We start from the raw sequence: 18,049 nt of genomic DNA, 5'->3' as shown, positions 1-18,049 counted from the left end.
AATAGGTCAGGAAGGCAACGGGAAGCATGAGCTGGCAGCACCAGGCCGCAAGTTGGCAAACGTGGCATAGAAACCCGACGCTTACTGCAATACTGTGTGCTGAACAAGGGGTATTAGTCAGAGGATGGCTGGCAGCCCTCGGCCGGACGGTCGTTGAAAGGATGTTTCTGTAATACGGCAGCAAAGCCTTCCACATAAACCGCCTATGACGGACAGACAGGCTGCCTTGTGTTTACATAGCACCATCACGTCCTGTGGTGGCGCAGGATGGCGACAAAACCCAGGAGCCACTGGGCAAGGGTAAATATAGTCCAGAATGAAAGTAGTACATTTATATGGGTACCATATAAAGACTCGGCACCTCACCAGGCCGGCCATTGAGGGGGTGATCCATAGGCCGCCACTACAAAACGATACACCTATACAATTAGTATTTACAGTATATTTTATACGGTTTTATTTAATCTCTGTATGGTGGCATGGCCACTTTTGCACTGCATAGTACTGGCGCTATCCTACTTGCCTCTGGTACCGGGTAGTTTGGTTTCCGCTGTGCATATGGTGCCCCCTCCTTGTGGCTGGTAGCAGTGGAGTGCCGATTCTTTGTGACCCATCACTAGTCAACAGGGTGGTCATGTGACCTTCACGGTACCGGTTTGGCTCCTTAAATCTGGTTTCAAAAAGTAGCAGGAACTTTTTTTTATTTATTTTTTTCTCCCCGTAAACTGCGAGGCGGCCAGAAAGCAGTAGCCACCTGATCGGTGGGAGTCCGGATATTGATGAGCAATACTGATGATATTCCATCAATATTCTACTTCTATAAAACCCCTTTAATGGAATGTATGGAAGTGTTGATTAGCCAACGTATAGCACTTCTAATTACTCTATGGCGCTACTGCAACTTATAACGATGGGCACTCTCATGACCCCAAATAATTATTAAAAAGTACACAAACTAAATAAATAAAAAAAAATAATGTATGATAATTCACGAGAGTTTACATTGATTATCTCATTCTGGATCTCTTAACCGTCGAAGATTACAGCGCAATTGAAGAGCATTCAACTTTCTCCTAAAAGCCTACGAAGAGTGGGACAATCTGGTTTTTCTTCTTTTCTTTTTTTTTTTTGCAGCAGACTTCATTCCTTTGTTCGTCAGGCAAGAAAAACCAAAACCAAAAATCAAAGCATTCTCCACAATAAATCTCGATTATATCTTCGTTTTTCTTTTGAGATAAACATCAATAAACATCTGACCACGCATACGGCTTCCCGGCACCTGCACAGAATGGTGGCAGACATTCCTCAGACACAGAAATAAATAGTGGTAGGATTACTCCGGATTGGTAGGTCCATATTCTGGTCCTTAGGGGGCAGTATAACAATATTTCATAATACGCTCAGTGACCAAAAAAAAAAAAAAAACGCACCAGGAAGAAGTTGTTGGAATCCAATGTGAATGTACTAAGGATATATGGAAGGGATTACAATAAAGGAAAGCAGAAGTTTATTGGGGAAAACTGTACAATTATAAGGAGGCTCTAGGACCCTGTGGGGCCTCCTCTAGCCTGGATACAGGATGAGATACGGTTGGGAGGCATATAGGTTTCATATGGTGTCCTGCAGCACATTTCCCCACAGATGTTGCCGCTGGGCCTGTAGATCCTGCACACTCGTAGGTGGGTGAAGTTGGCGCCCAGCTGGTCCCATAAATGCTTTATTGGCGACAAATCAGGTGGCCGGGCATTACACTGCTGAAAAATACCAGTGGGAAGAACACATATGGCAGCAGGATGTCCTGCACATATCGCTGAGCTGTTAGTGTCCCTCGTATCAATACGTGTGTCATATATGATGGCTCCCCAGATCATCACACCGACATGGGGCAAGTGTGTCACTCCACAACAAAGACAGGATTGAAGCGCTCACGATGCTTCCATCCGACCATCTTTGGATCCCAAACAGAATCTGGATTAGCGGCAAAAGACAATACGGCTCCAATCCGTAGCAGTCCAGGTTTCCCATTCACAACACCAGTGCAAACGAAGGCGACGGTGGCTGGTTGTCAATGGCGGGACACGTAGTGATTATCGTGATACCACATTTTCTTCTGCTAAGTTCCTGAAAATGTTCCGGGCAGAGAGAGGGGTGTGTAAATGAAGGCGCTACCTGTATCTGGATGGTGGACAACGAAACTGATGGAGCCGCTCATGCCCGTCGGTGGATCAAACAATCCTCTCTACTGGAGATCTGTCTGGACCATCTGGTGCCTGTTCACTTTGTGCATGCCCTCACATAACCATCGTTACCAGCACCTCCTAACCGCTAGGTCAGAATGTTAAAATAACCATCCTGTCTCTCTCAGTGCAATGATGCGCCCCCTTTTAAAATCTGTCAACTTGGCAAAACATCTTTGAGTGCGTTGTAGAGACATGTCTAGCAGTCCGCGATCTCTCACCAAGAGGTACACTACCCAAAAGAAGCCTCTGAAAGCATTTTTATAGGGAAGTGGGGGGAGCACTATTACACCCTCTTGTGGTAAGGCCCAGCATCTAATAAGAACAAAACTGAAATAACTGAAACATTTGTCTGAGACAAAACTGTACCCCGAGTTTTGCAGAAATCCGACATTTCTATCTGGGTGCGTTATTTTTTGTCAATGAGTGAATTTTACTGATCAGTCCTACAAATGTGCTCAGAGTAGTTATGGTTGGTTTCCCCGTTCATACAAGTCCTCCCCACTAGATGGAGCTAAAGCATACAATAGACAGCTCCTCCCACTGCAATGAGAATATAAAAGCTGCGATGCGTGATGGAAGGAACATTCAGATAAGGGGAAAAACTTTGTTTTTTTTATTACATCAGATGTTTTGCTTTTGGTCAAATTAACATTTACTCAACCATTTCTGTTAATATAATTTGTATCCAGATTCGCCCTTTAAATAACCCTTGTAGACAACCGTAAAAGGTTCAAAGCTAGGACAAATCCATACGAAAGCCCACGGCAACCGGTTTTGTAGTAAAAATTAGATTTCATGAGGGACCTGAAACAAAAAAGCTGGATATACTCATTTATTCATGAGGCCTAAGGCACCTCCAGCCAAATGTTCATTTAGCTTTGATGGTGCAGTATATTCTTACCCAGTATCATGTAACGTACATGCAGAGTCATACATGTACCGGACAAGCGGTGAGCTCAATGTCCACGTGTTACGTTACAAAGGCTTTGATTACAAGCTGGGCTCTCCAAGGCTAACCTTTCTAAAGCTACCTTGAAAAGATTACTTGTCCATTACCATTGTGCCTCCTGACAGTGGCAAGAGGCTCCTCGCCTTTCCATTTTCCGTAGAAGTACCTTAAAATTTAATAAAACCTTGTTTTGGGCAATAAAATTTAAAAAAATAAATCAAGATATTTCCTAGGAAATAAGGCTGGTCTTCAGGTCACATAGCAAAGAACTCGGCTATGGCCTAGACAAGGTTTCAAAAACAGTTCACAAGGAGTATGAGAGGTTTTCCATCTTGATATTTTAGGGTAAGGCTATCTGACACAGAAGGAAGGTCAAGGAACAAAAAATAAAAATAAAAAAAAATCCAAGATAGTAGATGACCACTATTAATGTTAAATGTCACACCTTGAAAGAATGAAGCTTCCTAACCAATCCAGTAGACATTAAAGAGGACCTGTCAACTCTCCAGACATGTCTGTTTTATTAACTACCTGCTTTCCCCATGCAATAAGCATTTATTCTATGATGTCCCTTTCCTTTATTATTCCTGCTAGAAGTTCTTAAGGAATTGCTAACAGTCTGCAATAGAGGGTTCAGCTGGGTGTTACCAGCTGGGGAGTGTCCCTGCACAGTCTGACCCTGGCAACACTAATTGGATACTGACAGGATATGCAGGGACACACCCCTAAATGGACCTTCACAGCAATCACTAGTAATTCATTCATAACTTCTAGCAGGAATAATAATTGAAAAGCACAACATCATAGGAATAGATGCTCCAGAATTGCTATTACTTTGGGAAGCAAGTAGTTACTAAAACAGACATATCACAAGACGTGACAGGTCCTCTTTAAAGGGGTTATGCCATGACTGATGCAAAAAAAAAAATGGAAATCATACATAATCTAATACATATCAATCTCTAACAAAGCTAGAACCAGCCCTGTACCTCACATGGATCCAGAGATCTCCCCAATCATTGCTGCAATTGTTCTGCTAGATTTATTTCAGGCTGGCAGCTCAGGAGTTGTGCCCTTTCTGCTGTAGGACTTTCTGTAACTGCCACAGCTTCTAACAGACAGTGTTAGTTGAAGATTTAAACCTAGCATGTGCGACCACCTCAGTGAAGTGGACAAGAAATATGGAAAAGAACAAACAGCAGGTGGCGCTACACAGATACATTTTATGGAATAGCTCAGTAACAATTTAACATTTTTAATTACATCCAATTACAATTGCATTCAGATCCAGACGCTGGTTTGAAAAGTTTAGAATATTTTTCGCAGCAAAACTCCTTTAGGGTCTATGGTCAACATGAGATATTGAAGGAGGAAAGTGACCATGACTAATGTATTCTTTCTAAGACAATTGAAAAAGAAAAAGTTCTCCTAAGAGGGCTGGAAACATTTCAGCATCACATAGTAAAAAACATATCTTGGAAGGAGCAAGACTCTCCCTGACCCCTTCTATCCACACCGCCTTCTCTCCTCTGTCCCTCTAAATCTCCTTCCAATCAGCACCAAGTCTCCTCCAATCTGTTCTACCTCAGTCATAAATCAATTTGTCCAATAAAACAGCCTGACATGCTGAAATATCGGCTAAACAGCCACTCAATCTGTTTATGCAAATGGAATAAATCTATCTGTCCTCTCTAAATATTGATTATATTCCTTAATTTATGGCAAAATAAATACAAGGATTGCATGCAAAGTTAGGGAAAGAGAGGGGGGGGGGGAGATACATGTGATGGGAGGAATTCTAGACATACGTGATGACAGATGTATTACAATGATACTATATGATAAGTGCCATAAACTGTGGTCAGTAGAACTGTGCAAAACGGATAGCAATGTGTGTGTGGGTGACCCAGTTAATACCCCGGGGGTATGTAATTATTTGGGCCCTATGGCATCTCAACCATCCAAGGTGGTCATTGTGTATAAGTTTACAAATCAGTACAAGTCAACAGAAAACTGGTTTCACAGGTTCTTAAAGTGGTTTCTTTTCTGGGAATGGTCAGTTGAGCTCACAAATTAGGTTCTACCTATGGAAGTAGAAAACAACGGTGTTTTGCACTTTAAAAGGTAATTTGCACCTTTAGGATAGTCATACTATTCAACTGAAGAATGCCACAACACAACACTGGGGCATTTTTGCAGTGAGCCAACATCTCATCCAGACAATGCAGTGAAAGCCACCATGTACGGTGGATCCTGTACACCAAGATCTTTGCACATAGTATTGGACAATGTTCTACTCAATCTTCCACTACTCCGAATTTCTCACAATCAAAATACAGCTACCGCTGGCCCAATTCTTTGGACCGGTAGGACAAATATCTTACAAGAAGGACCTCCAACATGTTTGTGCATTCTTAGATTATGAACATGATTAAACAAGGTGCCTAACATCTCACATCGGTCATGAATTGGTTGACCTAATGTTGGTGAGACTTCAGCAAGTGTGTGGCCTAGTTCTATTAACATGCCTCCAAAACATGAGAGGACAAGAATCTTTTGGGGTAGGTTACGCCAATTTCTTTAGTTTATGACTTGATTCATTTTTCATAGTTGATGTAAAGCCATCAGAGAAAACACAAAATGTGAAAAGGAAAACTGTAACGCTGATCTGAACTGAAAAAACCCATGACCAAAATAACTGTGCAGAGTAGTGTCCTTGTGGTCTCCTAACAATAGATGGTGATGGTGTTGCCAGTGGGAAGTACAGATGCTGATCTGTAGAAGAAGGGCATTGGGTTCAATGTTATTCTGAGCTTAACATTAGCTACTAGATTGTCCTATAGGTCCAGGACATCAACAACTGTAAAGAAAAGAACAAGACAACCTGACCACTCAGATATTCTTAATTATTTGTCCTCTTGGCTTCTAGAGGACACTAGCCACTGATGTTCTGGCCACCCAATATAGAGAGACTGCTACCCTACCCATACCAGTATTGAGCTTTGGTGACAAGTTACGTTGGGCCATGTTTTCTACCTTTCAGGCACTGTCACCTTTTCACATCAGGTGCGATTTCTGCGACCAGGCGGTGCTCAGCCCAAATAGACTTAAATGTATACCCATTTAAGTCTATACCTCAGTGGCCTGAAGAAGGGCTTAGGCGCAAAACGGCCGTCGCCATATTCTTGTCTGCTTTGTATGTTCGTCAGCCCCAAGCCGCCCGCTGATGTATTTTAAGTCAGATACAATAAAGAGACTACTGCACCGCTGGCAAGTGCCGCCTGTTTTTCCTTATATCTGGGTATACATTTGAGAGGGAATGTTCACGTCTAGTCCATAGACTTCAGTGTCATAGCCATACATGCTTGGTAAGTGGTTTCAGATTTCCCTACCCCTTACAGAAGGGTACAATACAAGTCCTGTCTATTGGCTATGATGGTGCCACCATAAGATGGAGTCAGCGTTGGACTGAAGTTCCTTGGGACCACCAGAGGAAATAGACCTTAAGGGCCTTTAATCTGAGGGCTCCTAAATTTTTGGCCACTGTCCAGAGCTGTTCAAAATCTGAATTATCTTTGACAATATAGATTTTGGATAAATAAAAAAATTATATATATAATTCGGGGGGGGGGGGGAATATGTACCTTTAAAATAAATTTATTGAATTCTTTATGTCAGACTCCAAGTGTTCGAGGCATTCGGTAATTATTTCAGCCCCCCTGCTAGGGTGAAGACTGTGCAGTCTGTAGGTAGATCCACACAGATCATGTCAGGTAAATTATTGAGAACGTCCATAATAAGAAATCACCACAGGCTTAAAAAGGGTGTGTGATATTCCTGGCTACACTGCGTGGAACGGTGCCAGGATTCAAGCCACTTATATCTCACAGCAACACTTTCAGATTGAATTAATTAACTGCTCATTCACAGAATTACTTCTTTCATGTAACTCTTTCCTTCCCTGGGAGCCCATCTTAAAATAAGAGAAACAAAATAAAAATAAAATATAAAAAAAATTGGCCAATTCCCCCACCCGCCAATAAAACGAAAAATCACTACACTTATGAACCCAAGTCTAGGCCCTAAACAATGGAAGCCAGACACTGGGTTGGCAGCATTCTCTTGGAGACACACAGGACATTGTTGTCACCACTCTCCCAACTGGTAATGCTCAGTGTTGGTGATTTTCATGGCACAGTTTAATCCATGCGCTAATTGTAATCCCATTATAGCACAGAGAAATTCATTAGAATTCACAGCTCATCAAGCCGGCAGCAATAACAGTTACCGTGTTATTCTAAAAATTGACTACCATGTGAAAAAGCAAGCGGTAAACAAAAAGTAGGTTAAACCTGACACGCAGGAGGAATTAAGTTATTTAAAATAAAAAATAAAAAAATATATATAAAAACACCCTTTAAAAATGTTCAAAAATTTTATGGAAAACTTTTTTTTATTTGAACATTCCAAAAACACCACATAAAACACGTAGCTCTATATACACACAGACCTATAATCATTCAGATGTGTACTTCATACATACGAGAGATTGATGGAGGGCATCCCGGGCCTACCGAGCTAAAATGCTACACTGGGCTATATTATTGGGTGGGAAATGCAGATCTTAGAATGAAGGAGTAAAGACTTGTATTTAAACTTATTTTTAGATATGGGCAGCGTTTCTTGGCAAAAATGAACCAAATGAAAGGTGGCTTACTAAATGAAAAGGAGAAGAAAAAAAAAAATGTATATATATATATATATATATATATATATATATATATATATATATATATATATATATATATATATATATATATATACACACACACACATAAAATAAAATAAAAAAAATGTACAAAAAATTTAAAATAAAATGTAACTATATTTAATTCTTTTTAGATATATTTTGAGACAAATGGTCTACAAAAAAGCTAATTCTGCTGTAATATATAAAAAAGTAAAAAAAGTAAAATATCACACTGATTGTGTCAATCAGTATGATAGGAGTTGTATTAAGAAATAATTGCCTATGGTCTTCCGAATTTTACAATGTCCCCTTTGACTGACGTTCTTATTTCTTTCCGATTAATATTTGTAAATAGCCCATGGTTACAGACAAATCCATAACTCAATATTTCCAGCTTTTCTCCTGTACGCACCTCAATAATTACAGTTATGAAGAAATAGCGGATCTCCGGGAACAATCTGGTTAAAAGAACCGTGTATCAGATGTAGCTTATGATGCATTTCTGTCCCTGAGCGCTGATCCTGAAGACCATGGCTTGGTCATCTCCATAGTCAATGGGAATGTCCATAGTGATCTACCGGAGTATATGGAAACCTTTTAAAGGGTTGTCCAGGGTTTCCTTCTATTCTAAATTCCGCCACTCCCAGCCATACTTACTTGCTCCCAACTGCTCAGTTCTGTTCCATGTGTCCTCTGCTGTCTTCAATGCACGTCGGTTTCCACATGTAAACATCTGGTACGGATGTGGTCATGTGCGCCTCTGCCGCCAATGACTAGTTACAGTGGTGGCGTGTCTCCAAGCATCAAGTGACCGTAGCGGTGTGCCACTTAGGGACAGGTCAACGCTGCAGCGGCACACATGACCCTGTCCATGCCAGTAGTTTACATTTGTGAAATGAAGCACACTGAAGACAGCAGAGGACCCAGGGAATAGGAACCTAGCGGTAGGGAACAGGTAAGTAGCCTTTCCTTTACAGGTCCGGTGGATAAGTTCAGGTGGAATGTGTTCTGGACAAACCCTTTAAGTACCCAATATCCATGTATTAATACTATCCTCGAATTGGATTGACAAATTTGATGTAACGTGAAGAATTTTATCACTTTCTGAAAGGGCTAAACGCCTAATAAAGTTTTCTAAAAAGAAAAAAAAGAAAATCAGACAGAAAAAAATGATTCTTGATCCTCCACCCCCATTTCCGCTTGAGACAAAATGATGGGTGGAGCTAAGTAATGGGGTGGGGTTAATTTGTCTAGTCTTTGATTACGGAAAGCACAGAGGTGGGAGGTTTGATTTTCAGCAGGCTGCCTACCTCAGACTTCAGTCTAAAGGAGGAGCACAATAGATGCCTCCTGGAGTGGCTTTGAAAGACTTGGAAAGTGGGCAGCTAAGCACCCAGCCACCCCTATCAAGGCAAGGAGTAAATCACGGATTTAGACGGCTTGATTTAGTCCATCTATTGTCAAATATGTGATTGTGTTTTTTTTTTCTACAGATGGTCAAAGAGCATAAGACCTTCCTGGCCCATAATTATTGTATTAGACACCACAGCGGAGGGTTAGCCCTCTCATCTCATGCTCATAGCTTTACAACATCCTTACTGACCATACGTGGTGCCCAAAATGTGAAGGCACACAAGATGGAGTGACAGTAATGTGACCTTTAGGCTGATTCCACTATATGATATGGGACTCTGTACTAGCTTACAAGGCCAGGGATATTGTGGGTTCAATCTGGACCCTCTTCACTTTAGGGTCCATTCACACGTCCGCAATTTCGTTCCGCGAATTGCGGACCCATTAATTTCTATGGGGCAGCACGATGTGCTGCCCGGATCCGGAATTGCGGATCCGCACTTCCGAAAAAAATAGAACATGTCCTATTCTTGTCCGCAATTGCGGACAAGAAAAGGCATTTTCTATTAGAATGCCGGCGATGTACGTGTTTTGCAGATCCACAAAACACACACACGGACGTGTGAATGGACCCTTAGGCTGTGTAAGCTTCCTGCAACTTTGCTTCCATGCTATGTATGCCATTTAATGCACTAATGTTATCTACAGATGAATGCAAGGAATTCTCAAAATGGATCACTAGAAGCAAATGTTGGAATTTTTACATAAAAACAATACAAAGCAATTAGAAAGAAGAAGAAAAAAATAAGGGAGAATGTAGAATTAAAGTTGTCGGAAGGCGCAAAAAAACAATTTAGAAAGATAAGTATTCATGGTAAAGATGCTTAAAGGGAACCTGTCTTCAACTTTATGCTGCCCATACTAACAGCAGCATAAAGTAGAGACAGGTGAGTTGATTTCAGCGGTCGGTCATTTATAAGTTAATAGTAAGTGGTTGCCGAGAACCAACATCACAATCGTTGCAGACTGGGCCTGGAAAAGAGTCCCGGCCACCTGAGAAGAGTCCTGGTTATTCATGAATTCCTGCTCTCCTGCCGATGACTGACGTCTAATACAGAGTTTTCTCCCTTCCTGTCTAGGAGAGAACTGCCAATCATCAGCAGATGGATGTGAGAGCAGGAGATTATAATAACCAGGACTCTTCTCAAGCCCTGGGCTGCAATGATTAAGATGTGCCCTTAATGAGGTCAGCATAAAGTTGATGACCGGTTTCCTTTAAGCAACGCTTCAAGAAGCAGATTTAGCTTCCCTTCCCGATAATAAGTAAAGTCATTTGTAAGTTTAAATTTTTTTTATAAATTGTTGATACAAGTGAAATTTTGTTTAGGTGACATGCGGCGAGCCTGGTTGTCAAGATAAATACACCGCATGTAAAAGTCGGAAACCCTATCTGAGCCTGTTAATCCACTGGGCAATTGGGACTGTGGGCAGATCGGTTGGTCAGCCACTTTGCGGGGCTCCATTTCAGATATAAATGCGGGTCCCAGGGGTGGGACTGGCACCTATAAGACAACCGGGCATATCCTAGCAATATGCCCCCATTGTCTGAGATGAGACAACCCTTGTAAGGCTACTTTCACACCAGCATCAGGAGACATCTGGCAGGCTCTTCCAGCATATATGCTAGTCGGCTAAATAAAAACTGTGATGCACAGCAACCTTTGTCCGGAAGGATCTCCCCCAGTTCCCATTATAGTCAATGGGGTCCGAAGGGCAGGTGGCACTTTCCAGCTATGATGGCTGGCTGTATCTAAAACTAGCCTAATCCAGCACTCTTGGTATTTTTTAAACTCTCTATCCATCCTTTACTCTACCTCTCTATACCTTCCTACCTCGATCTATCCATCGACCCCTATAGATTTCTCTATCCTCCTATCTCTCAAGCTCTCTCTACTTAAATCTTGATCCAGCTCTCTCTCGCCTTCTTTCCAACCCTCTTCCTAGCTCTCTAATCATTACTTCCTCTACCGCTCCTTATCCATCTCTCTCTATCCTTCTGTCACTCTAACTTTATCCATCTTTCACCCAGGACTTTCTAAAGACCCTTTTACCTGGGTAAATTATAGGGAACAATCACTCGAACGGCCAATGTAAAGGTGAGGCTCCTTCATCGGGTGATTTATTTGCAAACTTACTCCCTCTGACATCTGTGGTCAGGGAAGAGTCTTGACACCCTGCCAAAATCTGTGGGTTCAGCCTATTTTCCAATAATGTGTATGGCCACCTTAAATGGATTTTCCCCAGAAACAATTCTTACTAACATTCAAAGAATAGGGCTTAATGTCTGATCAGTAAGTAACCGTCACCCGGGCCCCTCACAGAGGTTGTACTTACTTGGCTCCTCGGCACCCGCGTCACTTCTGCATCTCCCCATCACGCAAATAAAAACATCTGGCGTTGGGGGGGGGGGGGGGGCGGTGAGGGGGACAGCCAATAGTAGGCCGCAACGGGAACGAGCCTCCCTGGCATCGCAGGTGAAGCTAGGGAGGTTCGTTCCTGTCGCGGCCTGCTATTGGCTAACCCCTTCCCCTGACGGGGAGATGTAGCGGCTTCCATGCGGGTGTCAGGGAGCCAGGTAAGTACAACCTCTGTGAGGGGCCCGGGCATATGGGGACGCATTTTAGGGTTTGGATAACCCCTTTAAAATTATTCTGAATATTTTCCGAAAAAAATTATATATAAAAGTCATCTCATCTCCTTCTGCTCTACACCATGCTGACCACAGATCGGAAGGCATGTGCAACATGACTGGTTCCCTTTAAAGGACACAAGAGGACATTTCTCAAAACTAGTGCTAAGGAAAACTGGCACTTGTCCATAGCAACCAATCAGATTCCATGTTTCATTTTCCCAAGTTCCTTTGGAAAATGAAAGGATTAATCTGATTGGTTGCTATGGGCAACTAAGCCAGTTTTCCTTAGCATCATCAGTTTTGATAACTCAACCCCTTAGACTCCTAGTGCAGAATCTCTCAATCCTCATACAATTTTTATACCTGTAGGATACAATATGGAGGCACTTACCTGTGTGGGTTGCCATTGGGAGGGGTGAGGAAAAGTATTTGGTGGCCTGGAAGTGTCCTGGGTGCTGCACCGCACTGTGGCCTGAAGGTGGGTTCATCCTGCCAGCTCCGCGGTGACTCAAGTGAGGAGGGGGAACAAACTCCCGGCCGTCCATCACGGGAGGGAGTGAAATATAGGGTAGCACTGTTTAGTGGGAAGTCCCGGGATGGTTGCCGGGCTCCTCTTGAAGCTCCGGTATCATTCTCTATAGGAGAAGAACACAAAAAGAATATTAAAAACAACATACTAATGTGTAGGCCTAATTCAAAACAGGGCATCATACGTAAAAGCTATATGGTCACCAAATATACATGTGTAGGCCTGGATACTGATGTAGAGAGTAGACAATCTGTCCATGACAACAATGCACCTGACAAATTACAAGAAAACATGATGTGATCAGAATCAGTCAGTAGTGCAGACTCTGGCTTTGGGCCTGCAACTTTAAGGAATTATATCAAAGCACTGGAGCAAGATATTGAAATATGGTTTTCACATTTGTAATGAATGCTAAAGGATTTCTATAAATTTCTTTTTGGGAGGTGTAAAACATTGTTTTTAAAGTTTTTAAGCCTAGACCTTATTATATTGGGGAGGATTAACCTAATAAACCTCCAAGTTATGTACTGTCGTTCCACACATACAAAACTCCATAACATATCTTAACAGGGGTAGGACTAGACATGACTATACATCATAAACATCAAACCCTCCCCATTAAGTATGGTCACCTCCAGGAAGGTTCAGATGGGGGTTCCTTGCACCCACCAGAGGAAATTATTCTCAGTGTCCAACTCCCATATCATCGATAAAGCTTAAAGGGGTTGTCGGGGCTATTTCTATTGATGACCTATCCTCAGGATAGGTCAACAATATCAGATCGGAGGAGGTCTGACAGTCAGCACCCCCCGACGATCAGCTGTACGGGAAGACGGCGCGCGCTGTGTGCACATGCCGTCTCCCTTCTCTGCCGCTGTATGCCTATGGGACTGCAGCAGAGAAAAGGGAGACGGCTGATCGGCGGGATTGCCGGGTGTTGGACCCCTGCCGATCTGATATTGATGACCTATCCTGAGGATAGGTCATCAATATTAAAAAGCCTAGACAACCCCTTTAAGAGATTTTGAATCAAAGAAATAGAAACTACTGGCAGCTTCAAATGTTTTTTCTCCTGGACCTTCGGGGCGCACTAAGGTCTCAGAGCCTGGGCCCACTGGAGGATCCTCTAGTACTCTGGTGGGCAAGTCCAACACACTCCCCAGGACAAAATACATTAAAGCATGAAGACCCAAAGACTGACTCCGAGCTATTCCAGCTAGTAATGCGAACCACTAAACTGACTCCGTTACTAATGGGAATGTGCAGACATTCAATGCAAAGAACAAGTGCATGCCTTTCTTCCAGTCCTCAGCATGAACACGTCTTTAGGAGCCAGGAAATTTTAGAAGAAAATAAATCACTTATTTTTAGGGTAGACCTTCTATAACATGCGCGGTAGACACTTTTAGTCATTGGTGTCCACAGATAGGGGCTTCTTGATTTACAGCCTGGGTTAACTTATGTAACAAGTGTGCTCTGTATAGCATCAAGGTGACATACCCCACACATCACTATGAGCAAACTTGCCAAATATGAAATAAAATAAAATAAAAACTACAAAATCTAAGCAAAAAAATGTGGCAGTAGTCCGATCACTCACAAATAATTATAGTCAGGCTATATAGAAATGTTTTTTGTTTACATTGTTTTCAGATTAGATTATTATATACTAAAATGAATATTAATAAAACTAATTTATAGCCTTCTCTTTATACATACACAAAGTATCACACGTGCAAACAAAAAAAATATGTCTAAAAAAGTAATAGTTTAGTACTAAATGCGTTTGAATGAAAATGCCCAAGTTTAGGTTAACCACAGGGATATCGAGAAAATGACTAATTTGTTAAATTTTCATAAAACTTGAGATAAGAAACCTGGAGTCTAAAAAAAAATTGGTCTAATGGTATAAAAAAATAAATAAAAAAATCTAACCTAATTAATTTTTTTAGCCAAATCACAAAAACCCACAATCCTTTCAGCTCGACCAGCCAGACGGGGACATAGTTAAGCAAAAAAAAAAATGTGAAGAATAAGGACTGGAAAGGAAACAAAAATGAAATGTCGCAGTGGGGAATTTTATCTATAGTTAAGCCAAATCTTCCAATTAGAAGAAAGATGCAAGAGGACGGTAACCTCTGACCCATTCATGATATGGACTGAAATTATTAGTTTAAACATAATCCACATTAACCAGACTAATTATTGCAGTAATTACAGGAGCATGGATATACGAAGGGAACGGCGGGTGTTACATGCAGCTGGTAAAAGAGATTTTGCATGAATGTTGAGTATTAACTGTATCAGTGCTGGAAACGGAAGTCTACATTACAATACAAGTTATTGAGAAAACAACCCATTCGACCCTACTCCCCTCAAATTGGTCATATGGACTCCTTAAGACCTAGTAGGATTTATGATATCCCCTTGGCGTTAATTCCAAGATGGGCTTCTAAAAAATAAAACTTAAAGAACCAGATTTTTCCAAACAACTCCAGCCCAAGAAAATTCTATATTTCATCTGAACGCAAACTTTGACCACCTTGCTTCTGAAACCCATGCAACTAATTGGATATATCAGGTTTACAGATTTGGGCTAGGAATATACTAAGATTTTTGTTTCCAGGTTGACCATTTATGAAGCAGAAAAACAGACAAAAACTGTAGACCACCAGAGCTGCCCCCACATCTAAGATACCAACTAAAGAATTCATACATGGTCTACGGAATTATTTATACAGTTGAATTTATAGGTAACACTCAAAAGGTGATTGATGATCAGCGGTGGATTGGCCATAGACCTTACAGGTAAATTTCCCGGTGGGCCAATGCCCAGGTGGGGGGGGGGGGGGGGGGTCGCCAAGGCCCTGTCTTTGTCGTTGGCCAGGTACATAATAAACTGTAAGCGGTAATTAACACTGAGAATCAGGTACCTGGGCAGCGACCGCACATGCCCTCCTGAATTCAACTGCTTTGGCCCACATCTCACCTCCTAAGGAGGAGAGAAAATGGTGGTATTGATGGCCACAAAAGAGGGACATCTTTTGGGGCAATATATTGTGCAGCTCTACGGTATATGGTTCTGCTGGGAAGGTATTTTGTGCTATGGTATTGCTGACTGCACCTACTTGTGTTGCCAAGACTTCTTTCAATTTGGACCCCCTACAACATGGGACCACCTTTAGGCTTTTTTCCCCAAGGCCACTTTAAATTCTCGGTCTGTCCCTGTTCATGATTAATGATTAGTTGGCTGATTTTTGTGGACAGAAGTAAAAAAGTCAAAGATAGGCCAAAGCCAACGGAATCGGATTTCAATAAAATATTAGACAAATGGTCATTTGAGGGTGGTACACATTCCCAGAAATTATGGTCAAACAAGGTTAGATCATCTTTCATGCATGGTGAAGACAGACAAAGGCTTTGGCTTTTGATCGTAATGCTGAAAATCTAATAAGCTTCATATATTGGGAACCATAAAAGGCAGATCTTGAAGATTTCTAGAAAAAAATTCCAGTCAATGAATGGACAACTAGTAAATGAAGGTGCTGCTGAATATAAAATTTGAATATGCGCCATTTCGGAAAGCCACTTACAGCAGCTCTTGTGTACTCATGTAATACATGTGTATGGCAGCATGTGATGCTGTATTTTCCCTCCCCCTACAGCAGCTCTCTTCTATCTGCAGCTTCCCTCAGATGAGATTCTGAAAGCGGACCTAAAGTGATAAGCTGATCATGGATCCAATGTCAACCTAAAGAGATACTACCTTCAAAGCCACCATATAGTCACACCATTTTATCTATAGTAGCTAAATAAAAAATGAGTATTGAGGGTGCCATTGACCATAAATTGATTCGGGAACCCGGACATATGTTCAATTGTATTAGCAAAAATACGGCCATGCTTCATTAGACCTGTTGCCTTTGACTACAGTGACAAGACTTGTTGAGGGTTGTTGTTTTTTTTCCTTAAAATGGAAAAAGTTAAAAAGGTTGCTTGCACTCCATGTACAAATATTAGCTCTCTCTACATGCATGCTGTGGCCTGCATGCTGGCAAGGCCTCCCCTCCACTGCCCGTAGGCATATGCTTCCTCCGGCTCCTAAAGGGCCAGCGCACACCCTAATCTTTACCAGCCAATGACTGGCATCCCTGGAGTACATAAGACACCTTCCTCTGTGGGAGGGTGCCTGAGCATTAGGTTCGTTCGCTAGCTAAGTTCCTGCAAAGGGCTGTATTCTGTCTGCCCATATACAGTCCTCTGCCTGTTTTCTATATTCTGACCCTCTGCTGCCTGACCTGACCTGTGCCTGACCTCTGGATTGACCCCCTGCTCCCTGCCCTGACCTTTTACCGTTTAGCACATATTCTGATTTTGTGACCGCAGCCTATCCCTGACTACGGTGTTCCCCAAAATCAAATCTGGTGGCCGACACAGCGATTCCACACCCACTGCCATAACATATAGAAAACACTTCAGACAAAGAACTGGTTTATGGCATTTTGGGTGTTATTTTTCTTTTTTGGTATGGCTTTTTCTGGGTTTACGAATAGGAAAAATTTCAAAATGTGACATTTAAAAACCTCACTAGAAATGTGCGGAAATTAATCCTTAAGCTTACAAGATATATTCTATCTATTTTTCCCGAATCGAAAGAATAAACATCTTTCACGGAAATCTGCTAAACACAAATAAAAACTAAAAGTTATTCGAGTTTAGGTTATCAAAATGAATCCACACAGTCCTGGAATCAGAAAACAGATACTTCTTAATAAAGGCGTTGTGATATGAGATGGATCCCACCCTTGTTCCCCGGAGAGAGATCAGTAACAATAATCATAAATAAGACAAGCTTAGAATTTCTAATAAGAGAAAGTGTATACTCTGGCAGTATTGTGTATTAAGCTTCAGTACACGAGTATCACAAATCGGTAGGGTATTCTGCCCTGAGGAATGGGCGACACAATATTGGTTCAGTTTTCTACTACAGAGAAAGTAGGTACTCCGAAGAGTAGAAGGACCCCACATATAGGGTATATGATGAGGTCACATTTCCATTTCAAAATTTGTTCTCTGCTCCCTATAAATCCAGTTGTTTTTTTTATATTTCCTGTTACTTATCCCATGGTCAACCTCTCCCCAGTCCAAGATGGTTGCTCCAAGGTACCAATAGATAACATTCAGCTACACAGTAAACAGAGATAAGATACACTAAAGGTTTAGTGTCACTTTAAGGTTAGGTCTTGGCGGCCTTCCCAGGACTCTTTACCTAGTGGTGAGGAAAATATAAACTGTGCTTACTCAGAGTATGCCCCACATAGATAAAGATGTTGACTTTATCTAGACATGCCTTTTGTATGGGTTATCAGGAAGAAGTGGCCATTGTATTGAGTCTGTCAAGGAAAAACACCCATACACCCAAGAGGTCTGGTTCCCCCTTTGAGGAACCTCAAGGGCTGGGAGCGGCTGCAAAGATTCCCTCACTATGGAGGACTCCACACATCCAGGTATTAAAGGGACAGTTCAACGATTTAAA

At 41.8% G+C, this 18,049-nt stretch overlaps 1 protein-coding gene across 3 annotated transcripts in view; it reads right to left on the bottom strand.

The window, feature by feature from the left end:
- Positions 1-18,049, bottom strand: part of BAHCC1 (BAH domain and coiled-coil containing 1) — a 110,719-nt gene that overhangs the window by 64,009 nt on the left and 28,661 nt on the right. For all 3 annotated transcript variants that reach the window (XM_040438785.1, XM_040438786.1, XM_040438787.1), the window contains exon 2: positions 12,376-12,619. In XM_040438785.1, coding sequence (XP_040294719.1) covers positions 12,376-12,529 — 154 coding nt within the window. In that variant the 5' untranslated portion in view covers positions 12,530-12,619. The remainder of the gene's footprint in view (positions 1-12,375; positions 12,620-18,049) is intronic.

This window comes from Bufo bufo, chromosome 6, assembly GCF_905171765.1.
Source record: "Bufo bufo chromosome 6, aBufBuf1.1, whole genome shotgun sequence".
Taxonomy (NCBI): domain Eukaryota; kingdom Metazoa; phylum Chordata; class Amphibia; order Anura; family Bufonidae; genus Bufo; species Bufo bufo.
The sequence above is the reverse complement of the archived record's forward strand: the minus strand, read 5'-3'. Positions and strand labels throughout refer to the sequence as shown.